This window comes from Acomys minous, assembly GCF_964271855.1.
Source record: "Acomys minous genome assembly, chromosome: 5".
Lineage (NCBI taxonomy): Eukaryota > Metazoa > Chordata > Mammalia > Rodentia > Muridae > Acomys > Acomys minous.
In genome coordinates this window covers 84,497,182-84,514,823 of record NC_140494.1, presented here as the reverse complement: position 1 = coordinate 84,514,823, position 17,642 = coordinate 84,497,182, and the positions used below count along the sequence as shown (strand labels likewise).

The 17,642-nt window shown below is 52.9% G+C and overlaps 1 protein-coding gene across 6 annotated transcripts in view; it reads left to right on the top strand.

The window, feature by feature from the left end:
* Window positions 1–1,604: 1,604 nt before the first annotated feature.
* The window catches only part of DOCK6 (dedicator of cytokinesis 6), a 54,863-nt gene continuing 38,825 nt past the window's right edge, over window positions 1,605–17,642 (top strand). For all 6 annotated transcript variants that reach the window (XM_084781588.1, XM_084781587.1, XM_084781586.1 and 3 more), the window contains exons 1-10: window positions 1,605–1,709; window positions 8,487–8,574; window positions 9,054–9,229; window positions 10,909–10,977; window positions 11,190–11,319; window positions 12,321–12,533; window positions 13,631–13,716; window positions 14,810–14,876; window positions 15,057–15,206; window positions 17,555–17,635. In XM_084781588.1, the coding sequence (XP_084637714.1) occupies window positions 1,666–1,709; window positions 8,487–8,574; window positions 9,054–9,229; window positions 10,909–10,977; window positions 11,190–11,319; window positions 12,321–12,533; window positions 13,631–13,716; window positions 14,810–14,876; window positions 15,057–15,206; window positions 17,555–17,635 (1,104 nt within the window). In that variant the 5' untranslated portion in view covers window positions 1,605–1,665. The remainder of the gene's footprint in view (window positions 1,710–8,486; window positions 8,575–9,053; window positions 9,230–10,908; window positions 10,978–11,189; window positions 11,320–12,320; window positions 12,534–13,630; window positions 13,717–14,809; window positions 14,877–15,056; window positions 15,207–17,554; window positions 17,636–17,642) is intronic.

Sequence of the window (17,642 nt, the reverse complement as noted above, 5' to 3'; positions counted from 1 at the left end):
TAGCAAGCGCAAGGCCCTGGGTTCGGTCCTCAGCTCTGGAAAAAAAAAAAGATAAAGACAGGGTGGTGACAGGGCAGATTATGCAGAGCCTGGAGACTATAGGCTGGACTTTGACCCAAGTGAGGTGGGCCACAGAGGGATGTGGTGAGACTCAGATGTCCCCAAGACCATGCACAATGGAAGCGGCAGAGAGGGCTCCAGCTCCATGTTCCCTACCCAGCCTGAGAGGAGAGGAAGAGGCAGGGACCTGAGCGGCACCGGGTGGGGCCCAGCACAGGGGTGGGTGGAGTTCCATTCTCTGTCTCCTAGGCGGAAGCAGCTGGACCACTCTGGGCAGGTGCGTGGGCTCCTGACAGCTGTGTACACAGATCAAGTGCTGGGCAAGGAATAACAGATGGACATCTAGGGGGTGTCCCCGTCATCTAGTTGTCCTTTTTGCAGCTTTAGGAGCAGGTACAGATTTGCTGGGCAAGTGGAGGTTAAGTCACTGTGCCCTCTGGCCCCGGGTTCAACATCCGTAGACGGGGCTCTTGCTAGCGTCTGTTAGAGAGGAAAAGAACAGCCGTGCAAAAGCTCTGAGGCAGGCATGTCCTGGTGTCACACAGCTGTCTGCTCTCCCTCGACTTTTACCGTTGAAGCTTCCCAGCAGGAGGTGGAGAGTACAGGAGACCAGCAGGAGACTCATATCCAGAGATGAGTTAGGACTGAAAACGCTAGAAAACTGCCCGTGGAAGAACGGCAATAAGGAAGATATTTAAGGCCACATATTAATGAAGTTGTCTCTACAACGTCAGGTAGTCAGAAGTTTCCAGTCTGGCTCTTTCAGGTATCAATGCCAGCTTTCTGAATCACACCTCTCCAACGTAGCCAGAGAGTGGCATGGAGTCCCTCGAACCCCTGGTGAGGCATACTAAGCAAAACAAAACAAAACAAAACAAAAAAAACCCCGCACCTCTAATCTTTACTTGTCGATAGCATAAAATAGCAGCCCTTTCCCGTCTATGTCCATTGCAGGGCTACAAACAAAACCTTAGTAATTATTGTTACTCCGTGTGTGCAGTTGATGTTGTTTTCCAGCCAGAGTGCCTCCGAGGCAGGCGGGGACCTGACAGGGTTTTATGTTCAATCTTTCCCTCCCAAGCCCAACAGAAGACTCAGTTTCCCCATCTTGACCCCAGTGGAAGGGAAATGGTCCCTTGTTCCACTCCCAGCCCCTCTCACGCAGCCCCTGCTCTGCTTGGTCCCAGTCTGCCTTTACAAATCCCCAATCCCGTACCTAGCCAGCGAAGCCCGGGTCACAACGTCCAGCCCATGACGGACCGCCCCTCACAAGCCACGCCCACAAAGGATCTTCATCTCTCCAGTCTTGTCCTGGTCCTCATCCCAGAGCAGCGACATCTAGGATCACAGCCTGGCTCCATCTTCCTGTCCCAGCTGTCCCATCCCCAGCGTTTCTGTCCTACTCTCAAAGCTGGCCCAGCGCCATCCTAGAAGAGGCTCCGCCCCTTTCAGAGAAGGCCCCGCCCCCTCCCATCTCGGCTCTGGGGCTGAGGCGGTTCGTAGCGCAGGCCCCGCCTCATTAGCACAAGCCCCGCCCTCCCCGCGCGCCTGCCCCGCCCAGTCCGGCTGCCCAGACTCGGGAGGCTGCGGCGGGACGCGGGAGTCATGGCGGCCTCGGAGCGCCGCGCCTTCGCTCACAAGATCAACAGGTAGCGAGAGCGGCCGCGGTCACCGCAGTTCTGGTCAGGACGGGCGAGGGCGACTGTTGGGGGGCTGGCGGGCAGCGGCAGCGAGGGCGTGCCGGACTCCCCGAGGGCTTCTCGTAGGAGGAAGCGCATCCCGGGTCGGCGCGGGCCGGGCTCCCCGGAGTGCGAGGCTGCATTCCGACCCTCCTGCTGTCCTTCTCTTTGCCAGTGTGTGTGTGGGGATTCGCAGCCCCTCCCCCGCCCAGGGTCCCAGGACTCAGCTGTCTGGGAAGAAGAGGAAGACGCCGAGGCTGGGGGACAGCTGGGGACAGCCCCTTAGTCTCCTGCCTCAGCCTCTCCCCAAACCGGCTGGACGCGGGAGGAGGGCGAGGGGGGCTGGGGACTGAACCAGCTGGTGGACAGACAGGGGAGGGGACAGGCGACAGATGCTAGGGATCCCTTTCCGTGGCCACTGGATTGTGAGAGAGGCTCAAAATCTGCGGTGGGTTCGTAATCGTCTCTGGTATCCGACCCACTGGAGGACCTGTCTGACCACCCTGAGGTGGGGAGAAGCCACTCTGTGGGGGCCCACCCTGATGGAGACGCAAGAAAGTAGCCCCGGTTTTGCTACGGTGGGACAAGCAGGTGCCAGATAGATGTGTCAGTGATGTGATGGAGATCAATAAGACAGGAAGCGGTGTGTGTGTGGCGGGGGTGGGGTGGGGTGGGGGGTTGGTTATCAGCTATGTGGAGGGGCAAGGTCGCAATGGACAGGTGTATTGAAGCACAGACCCAAAGGAGAGGAGGGAGAGATCTCCCGACCCATCATCCAGGGGAGAAGCAAGTGCAAAGGTCCCGAGGCCGCAGAGGGAACCAATGGGAGTGGGTTTATAGGGCCTACAGACTGGAAGGAGGACCTTGATTTTGACCCCAGAGTTCTGGATAGAGGAGGGTTGTGACTTGGGGTAGAGCAATTGGACACTTCTCTGTTGGCCCCCATGGTACCGTGTGAGGGTTTTTTGTTTTGTTTTGGCTCAAGTGAAAAAGATGGGTCTTGTGCATGAGAATAGGGCCCAGGGTAAGAACTGAAAATTACCCTGGAGCCTTAACGCACTGTGAGGAAGCCCAAGACGTCCCAAACAGCCTGGTGGATAAATAGATGTTTTTGTTGTTGTTGTTTTCTTTTGAACGCAGACCTGAATGAGTTTACCCATAAATCCTAGATGAACCCAAACATCAGTGAGAACTGAATGGTATCCTGTTTTTGTTGTGTTTTGTTTGAGATAGACTCTCATGTAGACCACGCTGACCTCAAATTCACTGTGTAGCCAGGACTGGCCTTGGAGTGGTCCTCCTGACCTTCTGCCTGGTTTATAGGCCTGCACTGCCACACTCAGGTGCTGTGGTGCAGGGGCTGGAACCCAGGCCTTTCTCCAGTTCGTTGCTTTTGTGTTTGCTTTCCTTTTGTTTTGAGGAAAGTTCTTACCCTTTCCTAGCTGCCTGGAACTGACTGTGTGGCCCAAAGTGGCTTCAAAATTCCAGCAATCCTCCGACTTTTCCTCACGGTGCAAGAACGCCTCACATGAAGCGTCATGTATAGTTAATTTTTAAATTTTATTATTATTTTTTTACTTTTACGTATACATTTATATTAATACACATATATACAATAAACTACATACAGCAAGAAATATGGTTACTTTTTAAAATACACTTTTCACTTACTTATTTTGTGTGTGCATGTGTGTACCACAGTGTATGTGTGGGGGGGGCGTGTCAGACAACAACTGGCAAGGATCTGTTCCCTCCTTTCACTGTGTAGATGCCAGGGATCAAGCTCGGGTCATCAGGCTTGGCAGCAAGGGCCTTTGCCCACTGAGCCATCTTTCCACTTTCACCTTGGTTTTTGCAGCAGGGCCTCTCAGTGGGACCTGAGGCTCTCCGGTTCAGCAAGCCTGGTTGCCAGCAAATTCTGGTCTGCCTCTCTCTACTCCCCCTACAGGAGTTGTCCCCCACCTCTTATCTTGTTTTATGAGACTCTGTAGCCCAGACTGGCCTTGAACTGGCAGCAAGTCTCCTGCTTCAGTCTCCCAAATATGGGGATTACAGATGTGCGCCACCACCTGCCTAAGCGCAAAGTCTCTTTTGTAAACTTGGTAAAGACAAAGACTAAAGGAGTGACCAGGCGTGGTGGCGCACGTCTCTAATGCCAGGACTCGGGAGGCAGAGGCAGGCGGATCTCTGTGAGTTTGAGGCTAGCCTGGTCTACAGAGAGAGTCCAGGACAGCCAAGGCTACACACAGAGAAACTCTGCTCGAAAAACAAACAAACAAAAAAAGGACTTCTGGAGTAGATGTGGCCTCTTCCTATACCCTGGACTCCTGCAGCTATGTACCATGGTGTGTGTGTGTGTGTGTGTGTGTGTGTGTGTGTGCATGTGTTCCTCATACGTTCCACAGCTCATGGATGGAGGTCAGAGGACACTTGCAGGAATCTTTTCTTTCTACTTTGTGGTTTCTTGAGGTTATATTCAGGCCATCAGGCTTAGCAGGAAGTTACCACTGAGCAATCTTTTTTTTTTTTTTAAGATTTATTTATTTATAATTTATTTTAAATTATTTATATTTATTCAGTATTCTGCCTGAATGTCAGAAGAGGACACTGGATCTCATGTATAGATGGTTATGAGCCACCATGTGGTTGCCGGGAATTGAACTCAGGACCTTTGGAAGAACAGCCAGTGCTCTTAACCTCTGAGCCATCTCTCCAGGCCAAGATTTATTTATTATGTATACAGTATGCATCAGGTTACATTATAGATGGTTGTGAGCCACCATGTGGTTGCTGGGAATTGAACTCAGGACCTCTGGAAGCTCAGTCAGTGCTCTTAACCGCTGAGCCATCTCTCCAGCCCACCTCACTGAGCCATCTTGCCAGCCTCTCTCCCACATCTTACTTTTTGAGGCAAGGCCATTCATTGGGATCTGGAGCTCCAGCTAAACTGGCCAGGGAGCCCTAGGCATCCTCTTGTCTCTGCTCCCCCAGTGCTGCGGGCTGTTATGTGGGTGCTGGGTTCTCAGGCTTGGGTGGCAGGCACTGCAGCTGCCAGCTGTCTTGGCCCCTGCAGGTGGTCATCTGAGGTGTGCTGTGCGGCGGAAGGGCGTTTTCTGGGTATTGACATCATTGCTGATGTTCGTGGATTCGCCTTTGAGAACGTATGCCCGCAGGCTTGTGTGGCTTTCTGTGGAGTCATTTGACAGACGTGAGAGCACAGTGCTAAAAGACCCTGTTTCTGGCTCGCCATCCTCCCCATCTTAAGGACAGACTCCAGTTAACTCTGCCAGCCCTGATGAACTCTACAATTGCTACAGTGTCTCTTGTGGCCCTTGTTATTTCTCTAAGAATACACTTACGTGGTGTGTAACACCATACACTGGCATGGTGTGTGTACACAGGTGTCGCACAGCGCAGGTGAAGAGATCAGAGGACAACTTGCATAGGTTCCTTCCTACTTTGCATAGGTACCAAGGGTCAGACTTAGTCATTACACTCAGTGGCTAATGCCTTTACCTGCTGAGCCGTTTTGCAGCCCCATGTCTGTTCTTTAGAAATGTGTTCTCCACCAGTGGTGGCGGTGCATGCCTTTAATCCCAGCTCTGGGGAGGCAGATGCAGGCGGATCTCTGAGGACAGCCAGGGCTACAGAGAGAAACAGAAACTGGAGGGTGGGGTGGGGTGGGGCAGGGCGGGATGAGGTGGGGCAGGGCAGGGGGAGGGTTCTATTACTGGGACACCAAAAGCCAGTCAGATTTGGGGGAGGAGTGTGGAGGAAGTTCAGCAGGATGGTGCATGTCTGTTACCCTAACCTGGAAGGAAGGAAGGTTGTGAGTGCAAGGCTAGCCTGGGTTACATAGTGAGATTGGGGCCAGCCTGGGCTATACAAGACTCTGTCTCAAAGATGTTTTGGGGCCTAGGAAGATGACTCAGTCGTGAACAGCCATGCAAGCATGAGGGCCTGAGCTCAGTGCCTGACGTCCATGTAAAGCCAGTGTGATGGTGGGATACCTCTAGCCGTGGGCTCTGGGAGGGTGGACAGTGGTGGCTCTGGGAGTTCACTGGCCAGCAGCCTGTCCTAATGGGGAGCCCCAGGCCAGTCTCAAACAGTAAGATGGGTGGTTCCTGAGGACACATGGAGTTGACCTCTGGCCTCCATCTGTACACATGCACACACATTTCTGCCAGTTACTACCTAGTAACGGGCATAAGGCCATCGTAGGAATTTGGGATGAATACGTGGTAATAACTGGGGGTTGCAGATCCATCACTGTTTTCCAAGTCCAATGGCAGCGCCCCACCCTCCCTGTCCTTTTCTCTGGCCAAAGAGCAGCTGGGGTATGGCCACAGCCTCCATCCCTGTCCTGGCATCTGTTAAAAATACTAATCCCAGGGGCTCTGAGTGCCCCCAGCCTTCAAGGGAGTCTGCTTGGAGGGCTTGGATTTGAGCACAAAGCTGTCAACTTCACTTTGATTTCACTGGGGCTGCAGAGATGGCTCAGGGGGTAAGTTGACCCAGGTTTGGACACCCTACCCCTTTCTAACCTCTGAGGGCACTAGGCATGCACACGGTGCACACACATACAGGTAGGCAAAACACTCATCTGCATTAAAACAACAGCAACAATAAATCTAAGTTTACCTTTGTTGCTAGGACAAGTGAGAGAGCTCAGCAGGTAAGGGGCTTGCCACCAAGCCTGACATGCTGAGTTTGATCACCCAGACCCAATATTGGGAGGAGAAAAACAACTCCCATCAATTGTCTGCGCACACCTTTAATCCCAGCACTCAGGAAGCAGAGGCAGGCAGATCGCTGTGAGATGGAGGCCAGCCTGGTCTACAAAGTGAGTCCAGAACAGCCAAGGCTACACAGAGAAACCCCGTCTCGAAAAAACAAAAACAAAAACAAACAAACAAAAAAACCTGTCGTCTACTTGGTTTTAGTTCTGCTCTGATAACCCAGGGCCTTCGGGCATGCAAAGCAAGCACCCACTGTGAGCTACAGTGCAGTACGACCTTCTAGAAATGACACTGACTGGTTTATTTTGTACGTGGAAGGGGCATGCAACGGTGAGCATGTGGAAGAACTCACACTGGGAGGTGAAAAGGAAGGGCCCCCAAATTCAGGTTTTCAGCTATTTGACTTTGTTTTTGTTTTTTGTTTTTGTTTTTTTCCGAGACAGGTTTCTCTGTGTAGCCTTGGCTGTCCTGGACTCTCTTTTTAGACCAGGCTGGCCTTGAATTCATAGCAATCCACCTGCCTCTGCCTCCTGAGTGCTGGGATTAAAGGCGTGCACCACTATGCCCAGATCCCAACTATTTGACTTTTAAGACAGACTGGGGTTGGGGTGTGGCTCAGGGTAGAGCTCTTGATTAGCACCACTGAGGTATCCCCAGTGTCCCAAAAAACTTAAAGGAGAGAAAACAGTCACCGAGGGCAACAAAAGGTGGCCTACCTACCCAAAGTCACACAGGGGCCATATCTGGTTGCTTTTTGTAGGCAAGTCAGACTACAGCTGGGGTGGGGCGTCATCATTAATCCATCCCCTGCCATAGAGGAGCCCTCTCCCATCCTTGGCTGTTGCTGGAGGGAGCAGCTCTCTAGAAACTGGTGTGAACCAAGGCTATTTGTTTCCCACATGCCCAGGTCTGAGTGTGGCCGCAGGGTTCCTGTGTTGAAAAGCTTGTGGTCCTCAGCCTGAAGAAGTTAAGAGATGGAGAGCAGGGATGAGGCCCTGCCTAGAATCCCCCAGTAAGGGGCTGAGGGTCGCCACCCACCCCCCACCCCCCAGCTGCCGCTTTCCTAGCATCAGGAGGCCAGAGGTCATCATCAGCACTGCAAAACAAAGTAAAGGTTGCTGAGCACCTAGAACCACCACCACTTCCGGGACCAGGATTCCAGGAGTGCACCAGCACCAGCGCGTCCTTCTTTCTCTGAGCCGAGGGTCTTGTTGGTCTCCACACTAGCAGCCTCTCCTAGACTCCCTGAGAACACACACTTAGAGGATGCCCTGTGTCCTCCCTAACCCCTTTTGGCTCAGGGCAGCTGTGAGTGGGCAAGCTGGGGCCGGAAGGCAAGAGTGTTGTGCCCAGAGCTTCACAGCCAGGATGGAAAAGGTGCATGCTCCTAGTGGAATGCGGGATTCGTGTGTTTGGAGAACCCAGGAAAGATGGAGGGAGCCGTGTTTCTCTTTGGACCTTGATGAGTCTAGAAGGGGAGATGGTGGGGGGCGGGGAAACTGTCGATCCCTCAAGCATGGCGCAGCGCCATTTCCCTATCTGTTTGGTGTAGGAAGGGATTGGGGTGCAGAGACCTGCAGCCTTTATTTGTCTTGTTTGTTTAGCTTTGCGATGCTGGATGCTGGGACGGGAACCCAGGAACTGTCACAGGCAGGGCCAGCCCTTTGTCACCGTGCTATACCCCAGCACATTGTTGTTGTTAATTTGTTTACTTACATGGGACCACTTTGGGGAGTCAGTTCTTTCCTTCTTGTGCAAATCTTGGGGCCAGGGGTTGGGTGGGGGACTGAGCTCAAGTGTTCATACTTGATTAGGGGGGGCACTTGTTTTTTACCCGCAGAGCCATCTCATAGGTTTCTTCTTGTGTTTTAAAAGCCCTTGTTTTTATTTTTCATCACCCAAGTTCTCTCCTACAAATAAAACTAGTCTCCATCTCCCCCAGTGCCCCACCCCCCCACCCCCCTGCCTGAGTTTTCTTGTTTCCCACACCCTATTCTTGTCTTTCCAGGACAGTGGCTGCTGAGGTCCGGAAGCAGGTGTCCAGGGAACGCAGCGGCTCACCCCACTCCAGCCGTCGCTCCAGCAGTTCCCTGGGGGTGAGTGCCTGTGGCTGGCAGCAGTGGGGTACACCCATGCTGGTTGGACCCTTTCTGTTCAATGGCTAGGGAGGAGGGACTCCTCACACATCTGTAGAGATGCAGGGATGTTTGTGTTCCAAGGGTGGTCAGGGGGGTGACACTGGCTTCCTGGACCACCCAGATGGGGCCCCAGGCTGAGGGCTGGAAGAGACTTCCTGCCGCAGGGGGAAGGGGTGGGGCCTCAGGAATTGTCTCTGGCCATTCCTTTAACCATTAGAGTCTTTCCAGACACCGGGGTGTGATTTCCTTCCTGGAGGGAGGGGGCAGGGCCCTGGCCACGCTTCTGTGGAAAGTCTGAGCTCATGTAGCCCCTCCGCAGCCCCAGCGGCCTCGGAGGCTCCCACCAGCCTCTACTGCAGTCTCAAGTCAGCTGTGAGCATACACCCAGCCTCTCACCAGGGGCGCTGTGGCCGCTGTGGCCGCTGTGCATCAATCAGGTCCCTCTGACGGAGGTCATCGAACCCCTGGACTTTGAGGATGTGCTTCTGAGCCGGCCACCTGAAGTTGAGCCCGGTCCCCTCAGGGACTTGATGGAGTTTCCGGCTGATGATTTGGAACTACTGAAGCAGCCCCGAGAATGCCGCACCACAGAGTCTGGGGTCCCCGAGGACGGGTGCGTTCTACACACACACACACACACACCCCACCACTCACTGCCTCTCCCAGAGTCTCATACCCTCAGGTTCAACTTCAGGCCCTGGACAAATCACTGTCCCTGTCTGAGTGCTGTGTGTGTGCGCATGTGCGTGTGCTTGTGTGTGTTCATGCAGGCATGCGTGTGTGTGTGTGTGTGTGTGTGTGTGTGTGTGTGTGTGTGTGTTTTCATGCAGGCATGCATGTTTGTGTGTATTTGTGTGTGTGTGCAGTCACATGTGCGTGTGCCTGAGGGCATGTGCATGTGCATTTGCTCTCAGTTGGTAACTGTGCAGGTTCATGCACCCACCTGCGCAGAGACCAGGGGTCAGCTCCAGCAATCTTCCTCTCTTGTGCTCCTGCGACTACATGCAGCCAGGGTCTCTCACTTGCAACAGAGCTCTCCAAGCTGGCTCCTCTCCCTTCTGAGTTTGGGGATTAGAGGTGGGGCCACCATGCCCACCCACTGTCGCGTGGGAGCTGGAGACCTGACCCCTAGTATTCATGCCTGTAAGACAAGTGCTCTACTGACCCAACAGCTCTCCAGCCACACCCTTTTCACTTTTTAAAAAAAAAGATTTATTTATTACATATACATGTGTGCTTGCACATGAGGGCATCAGATCACATTATAGATGGCTGTGAGCCACCATGTGGTTGCTGGGAATTGAACTCAGGACCTCTGGAAGAGAAGACAGTGCTCTTAACCTCTGGGCAATCTCTCCAGCCCCCCTCTTTACTTTTTAAAAATATATATATTAATTTATTCATATTACATCTCAATGGTTATCCCCTCACTTGTATCTTCCATTCTTCCCTCCCTCCCGCTTTCCCCCTACTCCCCTCCCCTATGATTGTGACTGAGGGGGACCTCCTCCCCCTGTACATGCTCATAGGGTATCAAGTCTCTTCTTCCCTTTTCCCTTTTTAAAAAAAGAAATATTTTAGAAGTTATTTTTTATTTTATGTGCATTGATGTCTTGCCTACATGTCTAACTGAGGGTGTCAGATCCGCTGGGACTGAAGTTACAGACAGTTGTGAGCTGCCATGTGGGTGCTGGGAATTGGCCTGGGGCCTCTGAGAGAGCAGCCAGTGCTCTTAACCAGTTGAGCCTTCTCTCCAGACCCCATCATTTTCATCTTTTAAAGATTTATTTATTTTATTTTACACATATAAGTGTTTCGCCTGCTCTAAGTCAGCTTATCACTTGTGTGTCTGGTGCCCATGGTGCCAGAAGAGGGCAACGGATCATCTGGAACTGGAGTTAAAGGTGATTGTGAGCCACCATGTGGGTGCTGGGAACCATTTGGCTCCTTTACAAGAACAGCCAGTGCTTTTAACCACTGAGTCACCTCTCCAGACCACTGTTTTTGTGTTTTGAGGCAGGGTCTCATATAGCCCAGTCTAGGTCCTGAGCATCTGGTTCTCCTGCCACTGAGATCACATGTGAACCTTGTCACTCCCGGTCTATGCAGTGCTGAGGAGGGGACCCAGGGCTGCAACCTCACAGAGCCTCACACTGTGTCCCAGCCTGGTCTTTAACTCACAGGAATTCTCCTGCCTCAGCCTCCCGAACACTGGTATCTACAGTCCTTTTCTCCTAGGCCTTTGGAAATGTTCACTCTGTCTCTGTTTACCCTGGTTGTATTTTGCTGTAGAAAGTTGGACGCCCAGGTGAGGGCTGCCGTGGAGATGTACTCGGAGGACTGGGTCATTGTCCGCAGAAGGTGGGTCTTACTCAGAGCAGCTCCTGGGAGGGGAGGAGGCTCAAGGGACCGCACTGTTCATGGCTGGTCCCTCTGTTTATCCACCCACTATTCCTTCCACAAAGAGTTGGGCTTCTTTAGCTAAAGTACCTTGGTAGGTGTCCCATGGCCTCACCACAGTTGTCGGTGTCTCAGAGTCCCCCTACTTAGCCCCGCCCCCACCTTCCTGCTAGGTACCAGCACCTGAGTACAGCGTACAGCCCCGTCACCACAGAGACACAGCGAGAGCGGCAGAAAGGCCTCACCTGCCAGGTCTTCGAGCAGGATACCTCTGGGGACGAGAGGATGGGTCCTGAGGACACGGTGAGGGGCCCCTGGCTGGGGTCACTGAGGGGCCAGACTCAGGAAAAATGGCCCGGTCAGCCTTGATCCCAATGAGTGAAATAAGCCCAGGAGTGAAAGTCTGAGAGTCACGATTGTGCACGATTGTCAGGCGCGTAGTGTATACTGTATACCAAAGGCTTTCTGCGTGTGCTCCTTTCAGGCTGTGAGTGGGGGCCACAACCATTATCCCTCATGGCAGAGAAACTGAGGCACAGTAAAGTAATTAATGCTTATATTTTGTTGTTCAGCATTTACTGAACACCTACTGTATACCAAGTATTTATTCTTACTAGTATGGATTCCATTGTTAACTGTATTGCAGGGAGGTGTAGACTTAGTCCAGTGGTAAATGCTTATGCAAATGCAAGACATGGGGTCCATCCTTGGCCAGGGTAGGGTGTCAGGGAGGGAGGTGACAAATAAGTAAGGAAGCTAGATGTAGGAGGGGAAACTGAGGCCCATAGACAGGTCAGAGACTCATAGGCACAGAAGAGAACTAGATTTGAGTCAGGGCTGTGTGTGCACAGTTGACTGTAGGTGGTCCTAGGACAGCCACACCTGGAGGAAAGAACTCTCTTCTTCCTGGCAGCAGTGAACAGAGTCCCAGGGAAGGCTCTGAGTGGTCCAGCCCAAGGGTAGCCTTATCTCAGAGCTAATCCTTGGAGCTGACCAGTGTGGCCAGTCTGAGTTTAGCCCAAAGGCAGAGAGGCTCTTACGTGTGTTCCAATTGGCCAGAGAAGGGTCACCTGTGGCATAGGGTATCTTCTCTCAGCAGTGGTAAAGAGCTCCCTACAAAGAAGTAATTCTGGAAGTTTCTGGAGAGGCCAACCAGGCCCCCAAGTGGCCCCTGTAGTGGTGAGCCAACCCTGGCTTGCCCTCAGCTTCTCTGCTATGTATGTAGATTAGATGTCTACAGGGTGAGACTCAGGGGAGCAGGTGCATGCAGGTGGTGCTCAGCACTTGTACATTCTCAACTGCAGGATGACTCCCAGCACTGCTCAGGCTCCCCAGAGGACACCCCTCGAAGCAGTGGCGCCTCGGGCATCTTCAGCCTGAGGAACTTGGCTGCAGACTCACTGCTGCCCACACTGCTGGAGCGGGCAGCCCCCGAAGACGTGGACCGGCGCAACGAGGCCCTCAGGCGACAGCACCGGGCCCCCGCCCTGCTCGCCTTGTACCCGGCACCTGATGAGGTGAGTGCTGGCTAGCTTGCTGCCCCCCAGACCAGAGTCATCCAGCCTGCATTTACTGACTGCCTGCTGTATACCTACAGCTAATGACATTACTTGGATCCTCATCTGACTTTGATTTATTGAGCACCAAGTGCTTATCTCTACAGTTATTCAACCACTATCCATTGTGTGCCTACTGTATACTTCTCTATCTAATCTGCCAATGTGCTGACCACCTACCATATGTGCCTCTATTTACCTAGCTGTTTATTTGACATCTAGTGCATACCATTGTTTTTGTTTAACCTTGTATTGAGTGCTGGCTATATATTCAATGTTTACTCCTTGTCTATGATGGGGTTATGTCCCAAAAGCTTATTTGAAGTTCAAAATATGTTCATTCAGCCTTGGCATGGTGCCTCGTGCCTGTAATCCTTGCACTTGGAGGTGGGAGGTAGAAGGTTCAGATGTTTAACGTCAACCTTGGCTGCATAGTGAATCTGAGGCCAGCCAGGACTCCATGAGACCGTATCTCTGAGAAAAACAAAACAAAACTGTGCAACACAGTTATCTTACAGACTGTCATAGTACTTTAGATGTGTTCAGAATGCCTACGTTAGCCTATAGTCAGGCAAAGCCATGAGGTGGAAAGCCTGTTCTATACTAAAGTGGTGACTGCCTGGTGTGGCGTATTGGACATTGTACTGAAAGTGAGGTGTGGCTGTTTGGGTTTGGTCCTCAATCCTTGCCGCACCACAGAACTGGAAACCTAAGTGCTAAAAATGAGAGACTTTGTTTGCATCTGTTGGTCCATCCAGCATTTAGTGGAGGCTTCCTTTATACACTGATATTTATTTACCCAAACAGAATCTGTTGGCACCCACTGTATACCTCTGCAATTCTATGTACACGATTGACACTGGGGTTATGGCTAGCAAGAGAGAAGGCGTTCCAGGCCGTGGAACAAGAGGGAAGACTCGGAGGCAAAGCACCCCACGCAGTTCCATCAGGCCTGGGGCCTGGAGCCCTGGAGCTGGGGGTTGGGTGCGGCTGATCTTGGGCCAGGCATTCTAGAACCTTCCTGGAAGACTCATCCCTCACACCCCGTCTCTCTGTAGGATGAAGCTGTAGACCGCTGCAGCCACCCTGAACCGCCCCGGGAGCACTTCGGACAGAGGATCCTCGTGAAATGTCTGTCACTCAAGTGAGTCAGGGTGCAGCCCTGTGGGTTTCCCTGTCCTGAGGGCGGGCGCTCGCTGTGGACTTTTCCTTCTCCTCTCAGAAGGCACTGGTGGCTAACCTTGCTGTCTCTGCATCCTCACGTGCTGAGCCCCGCCCCCTTCCGGCTTCCCCCTCCCCCTCCCCCCCCCCCCGCCCCCAGCCAGCCCCCTCACTAACAGTCTGGGGAACTGCCACGCTTCCTCCTACTCCCTGGTCCCCCCCAAGCTGTTCCGGCATTTCTCTGGGTCCCAGGCCCCCCTCCAAGCATCTGTCCTCACAGTGTGTGACACACTCCATGGTTCTTTGTCCTGTGTACCACAGGCAGTCAGTGTTTGCTGAATGAGTGAGTACGTGAGCCCACAGCTGGATTCCCAACTTTGGAGCTTGGGGCTGAGGGCCAGAGTGGAATTCTGTTTCCTGCTCTGGTCCTGACAGAAACAGGGTCTAGGAGGGGCTGGGCCAGGCTCCGAGTGCACTTCCTGTTCAGTTCCATTCCCACGCTCTGCTAGCTGCTCCTGGGGACCTACTCTGATGGGCCTCGGACTGGCGGCTGGGAGCCAGGCCCCGCCCCTCCACCCTGTGTCTCAGCAGGAGGGTGAGAAGCCAAACCCACTTGTTCCAAGTGTCAGGATCTCAAGCCGAGATCATGTTTTGTGCCTCAGTTTTCCCACCCACACTCACTTCACAGGGGAGGGGAAAGAGCTGATAAGTTCGTATAGGCGCGGGGCTGCCTAAAATAGTGGGAGGGCCTCATGACACCCAAGGCGGTAGTGGGGAGCTCTGGAGAGAATGTGTGTACCAAGTGCTGGTTCATCCCCAGCACCGCGGAGACAAGGTGTGATCAGGCACTTGAGGAACAGCGGCAGGAGAATTGGGGATCACAGGTTATTCTTGGCTACATAAGGAGTTGGAGCCAGCCTGGGCTAAATCAGACTCTGTCCCAAAAGGGAGAAAAAAAAAAAAAAAGAAGAGGGCACAGACCGCGTGATTGATAGCTGTCACAGAGAGGTCCCCATTTACCCACAGGGCACAGACTGTGGATGATCTGTCACAGAGAGGTCCCCATTTACCCACAGGTTTGAGATAGAAATTGAGCCCATCTTTGGCAGCTTGGCCCTGTATGATGTACGGGAGAAAAAGAAGGTAGGTGCCCCGCCTCCTCCCTCCCTCCTCTCTCCTTCCTTATCTCTTCTCTCCTCTTCTTCCTCCTCAATCCCTCCTTCAGTCAGCCCTCTTCTCCCTCCCTGGGCCTCCTTGGCTGGGGGTGGGTGGGGGGAAGCTGTGGAATGGTGTCTCCCAGCTCTCTGCCTCCCGCATCTCCAGATTTCAGAAAACTTCTACTTTGACCTAAACTCGGACTCCGTGAAGGGGCTGCTCCGGGCCCACGGCACCCACCCGGCCATCTCCACCTTGGCACGCTCTGCCATCTTCTCCGTGACCTACCCCTCTCCCGACATCTTCCTGGTTGTCAAGGTGCTGACTGGGGCCCTGCAAGGGGATGGCTTACTATGATGATCAGAGCCCCTGCTCAGTGGGATCTTGGGGGGCACGGACTGTGAGGCTGAGGCAGGGGGACTGTGAGGCTGAGGCGGGGTAGGGGGGTGGGACTGTGAGGCTGAGGCAGGGGGACTATGAGGCTGAGGCGGGGTAGGGGGGTGGGACTGTGAGGCTGAGGCAGGGGAGCTGTGAGGCTGACGTAACTTAGGCTGCTCATAGAAACTTTGTCATAAAGCAAACAGGACAATTGAGTCTCCCTCTGAGGATGGGGCAGGAAAGGTGAGCAAGTGCATTCTGGGATTTCTCCCGTCTTGGTTATGTCAGTTAGCTTTAACAGTGAAACAACTTCAGTACTTACAGGCCTGCCTGCTGAGGGGCCAGCTCTTCACGCTGAAGGTTGCAGTGGCCATCGTTTTTTCTTTTTCGTTCTTTCTTTTTTTTTTTCCTTTTGGTTTTTCCAGACAGGGTCTCTCTGTGTAACAGAGCCCTGGACTTGCTTTGTAGTCTAGGCTGGCCTTGACTACAGAGGTTGAACTCACAGAGATCGACCTGTCTCTGGCTCTCAGGTGCTGAGATTAAAGGCGTGGGCCACCTCTCCCAGCAACAATGGTCATCAGAACAGGGAACGACCTTGCCTAGGGTCCTCCAACTCCTGAGATGTTCGGGACTGGAGTTCCAGCCCTAAGGTTCATGGTCACGACTTCAGTGTGGATTGACAAGCGTACCATGTGCAGTGTCATCTATCTATAAGCCCAGCTCAGGGAGGCTGAAGCAGGCTTCTACTGCTGTGACAAACACCATAGCCAACAGCAACTCGGGGAGAAAATAATTTATTTCAGCTTACACCTCTCAGGTCATACCCCATCGTGAAGGGAAGTCAGCACAGGAACTTGAGGCAGGACGGAATAAAAAACTGAATTCGATGCCGGCTGTGGAGGAGTGCTGCTTACTGACTTACTCTTCATGATGTGCCAGGCTTCTTTTAAATGAATTAATTGTTTTATATGCACTGGTCTTTTGACTACATGTATGTTTGAGTGAGGATGTTGAATCCTCTGGAACAGGAGTTACAGAGTGTTGTGAGGTGACATGTGGGTGCTGGAAATTGAATCCTGGGTCCTCTGGAAGAGCCTCCAGTGCTCCTAAGCACTTGGCCATCTCTCCAGCCCCCAGCTTGCTTTCTTAGACAGCCCAGGACCATGCACCCAGGGTGACGCCATCCACAGAGAAGTCTCCCACATCAATCACTAGTCAAAAAAACTGCCTCACAGAGCAGCTTACAGACCAGTCTAAGGGAAGTTCCCTCTTTCTAGATAACCCTGGCTGGTGTCAGACTGGCAAAAATCCAACCAGAACACAAGGGTATTACAAGTCTGCGTCCAGCCCACCAGACTCAATTTTAAAGTAAAAATGGAAAGGGGCTTGGCTCAGTGCCAGAGCATCTTCCTTAAATCCTCCAGCGAGGGCCTGGTGTGCTCACCCCGCATTTGAAAGGCCCTGGTTTCCATATAGAAAGAAAGAGAGGCCAGGCAGTGGTGGCACTGGAGAGGCAGAGGCCAGCCTGGTCTACACAGCGTGAACCTGTCTCAAAACAAGAAGGGGAGAGGGAGGAACTGGAGAGATGCCTTAGTAGTCGGAGCACCCACTGCTGGTGCCCAAGCACCCATGCTGGTGGATCCAGTGCCCTCTACTGGCCACCGCTGGCACTGTACTTATACCTACACACATATATGCATAAATAAAAATAAAAATAAAATCCGTTAGAGAAAAGAGCCGGACCTCTAGTCCCAACACTGAGAAGGCACAGGCAGGTGGATCTCTGAGTTTGAGGCCAGTCTGGTCTACGTAGAGACTTCCAGCACAGTCGGGGGTACATAGTGAGATCCTACCTCAAAAAAACAAGAGAGAAGCGGGGTGTGGTGGCACACACCTTTAATCCCAGCACTAGGAAGGCAGAGGCAGGCGGATCTTTATGAGTTCGAGGCCAGCCTGGTCTACACGGCAAGTCCAGGACTTGAACGCCCCTCCCCCCAATAATAAAAAGAGAGAGAGACAGGGAGAAAGAAAGAAATGGGAATGTAGAGAAAGTACCAACAGCTTAAGGTGGGCTAGAGCGAAGGGGTGGGTTTGCTGGCAGAATGCTAGCAATCAATCTGTCAGCATGGCCTAGAGACTGCGCAGTGTCGATGCAGACGGGGGGCGGGGTGGGGGGTGGGGGTGGGGTGGGGTGTTGTTGGTCTTGAACGAAGTGCGTGTGGGTCAGGAGGGTCCAAGAGACTGAAAGGAGACTAAGGAGCCCCTCGCCGGGCCCTTCTGCCCTGCAGCTGGAAAAGGTGCTTCAGCAGGGGGACATCAGCGAGTGCTGCGAGCCCTACATGGTGATGAAGGAGGCGGACACGGCGAAGGTAGGTG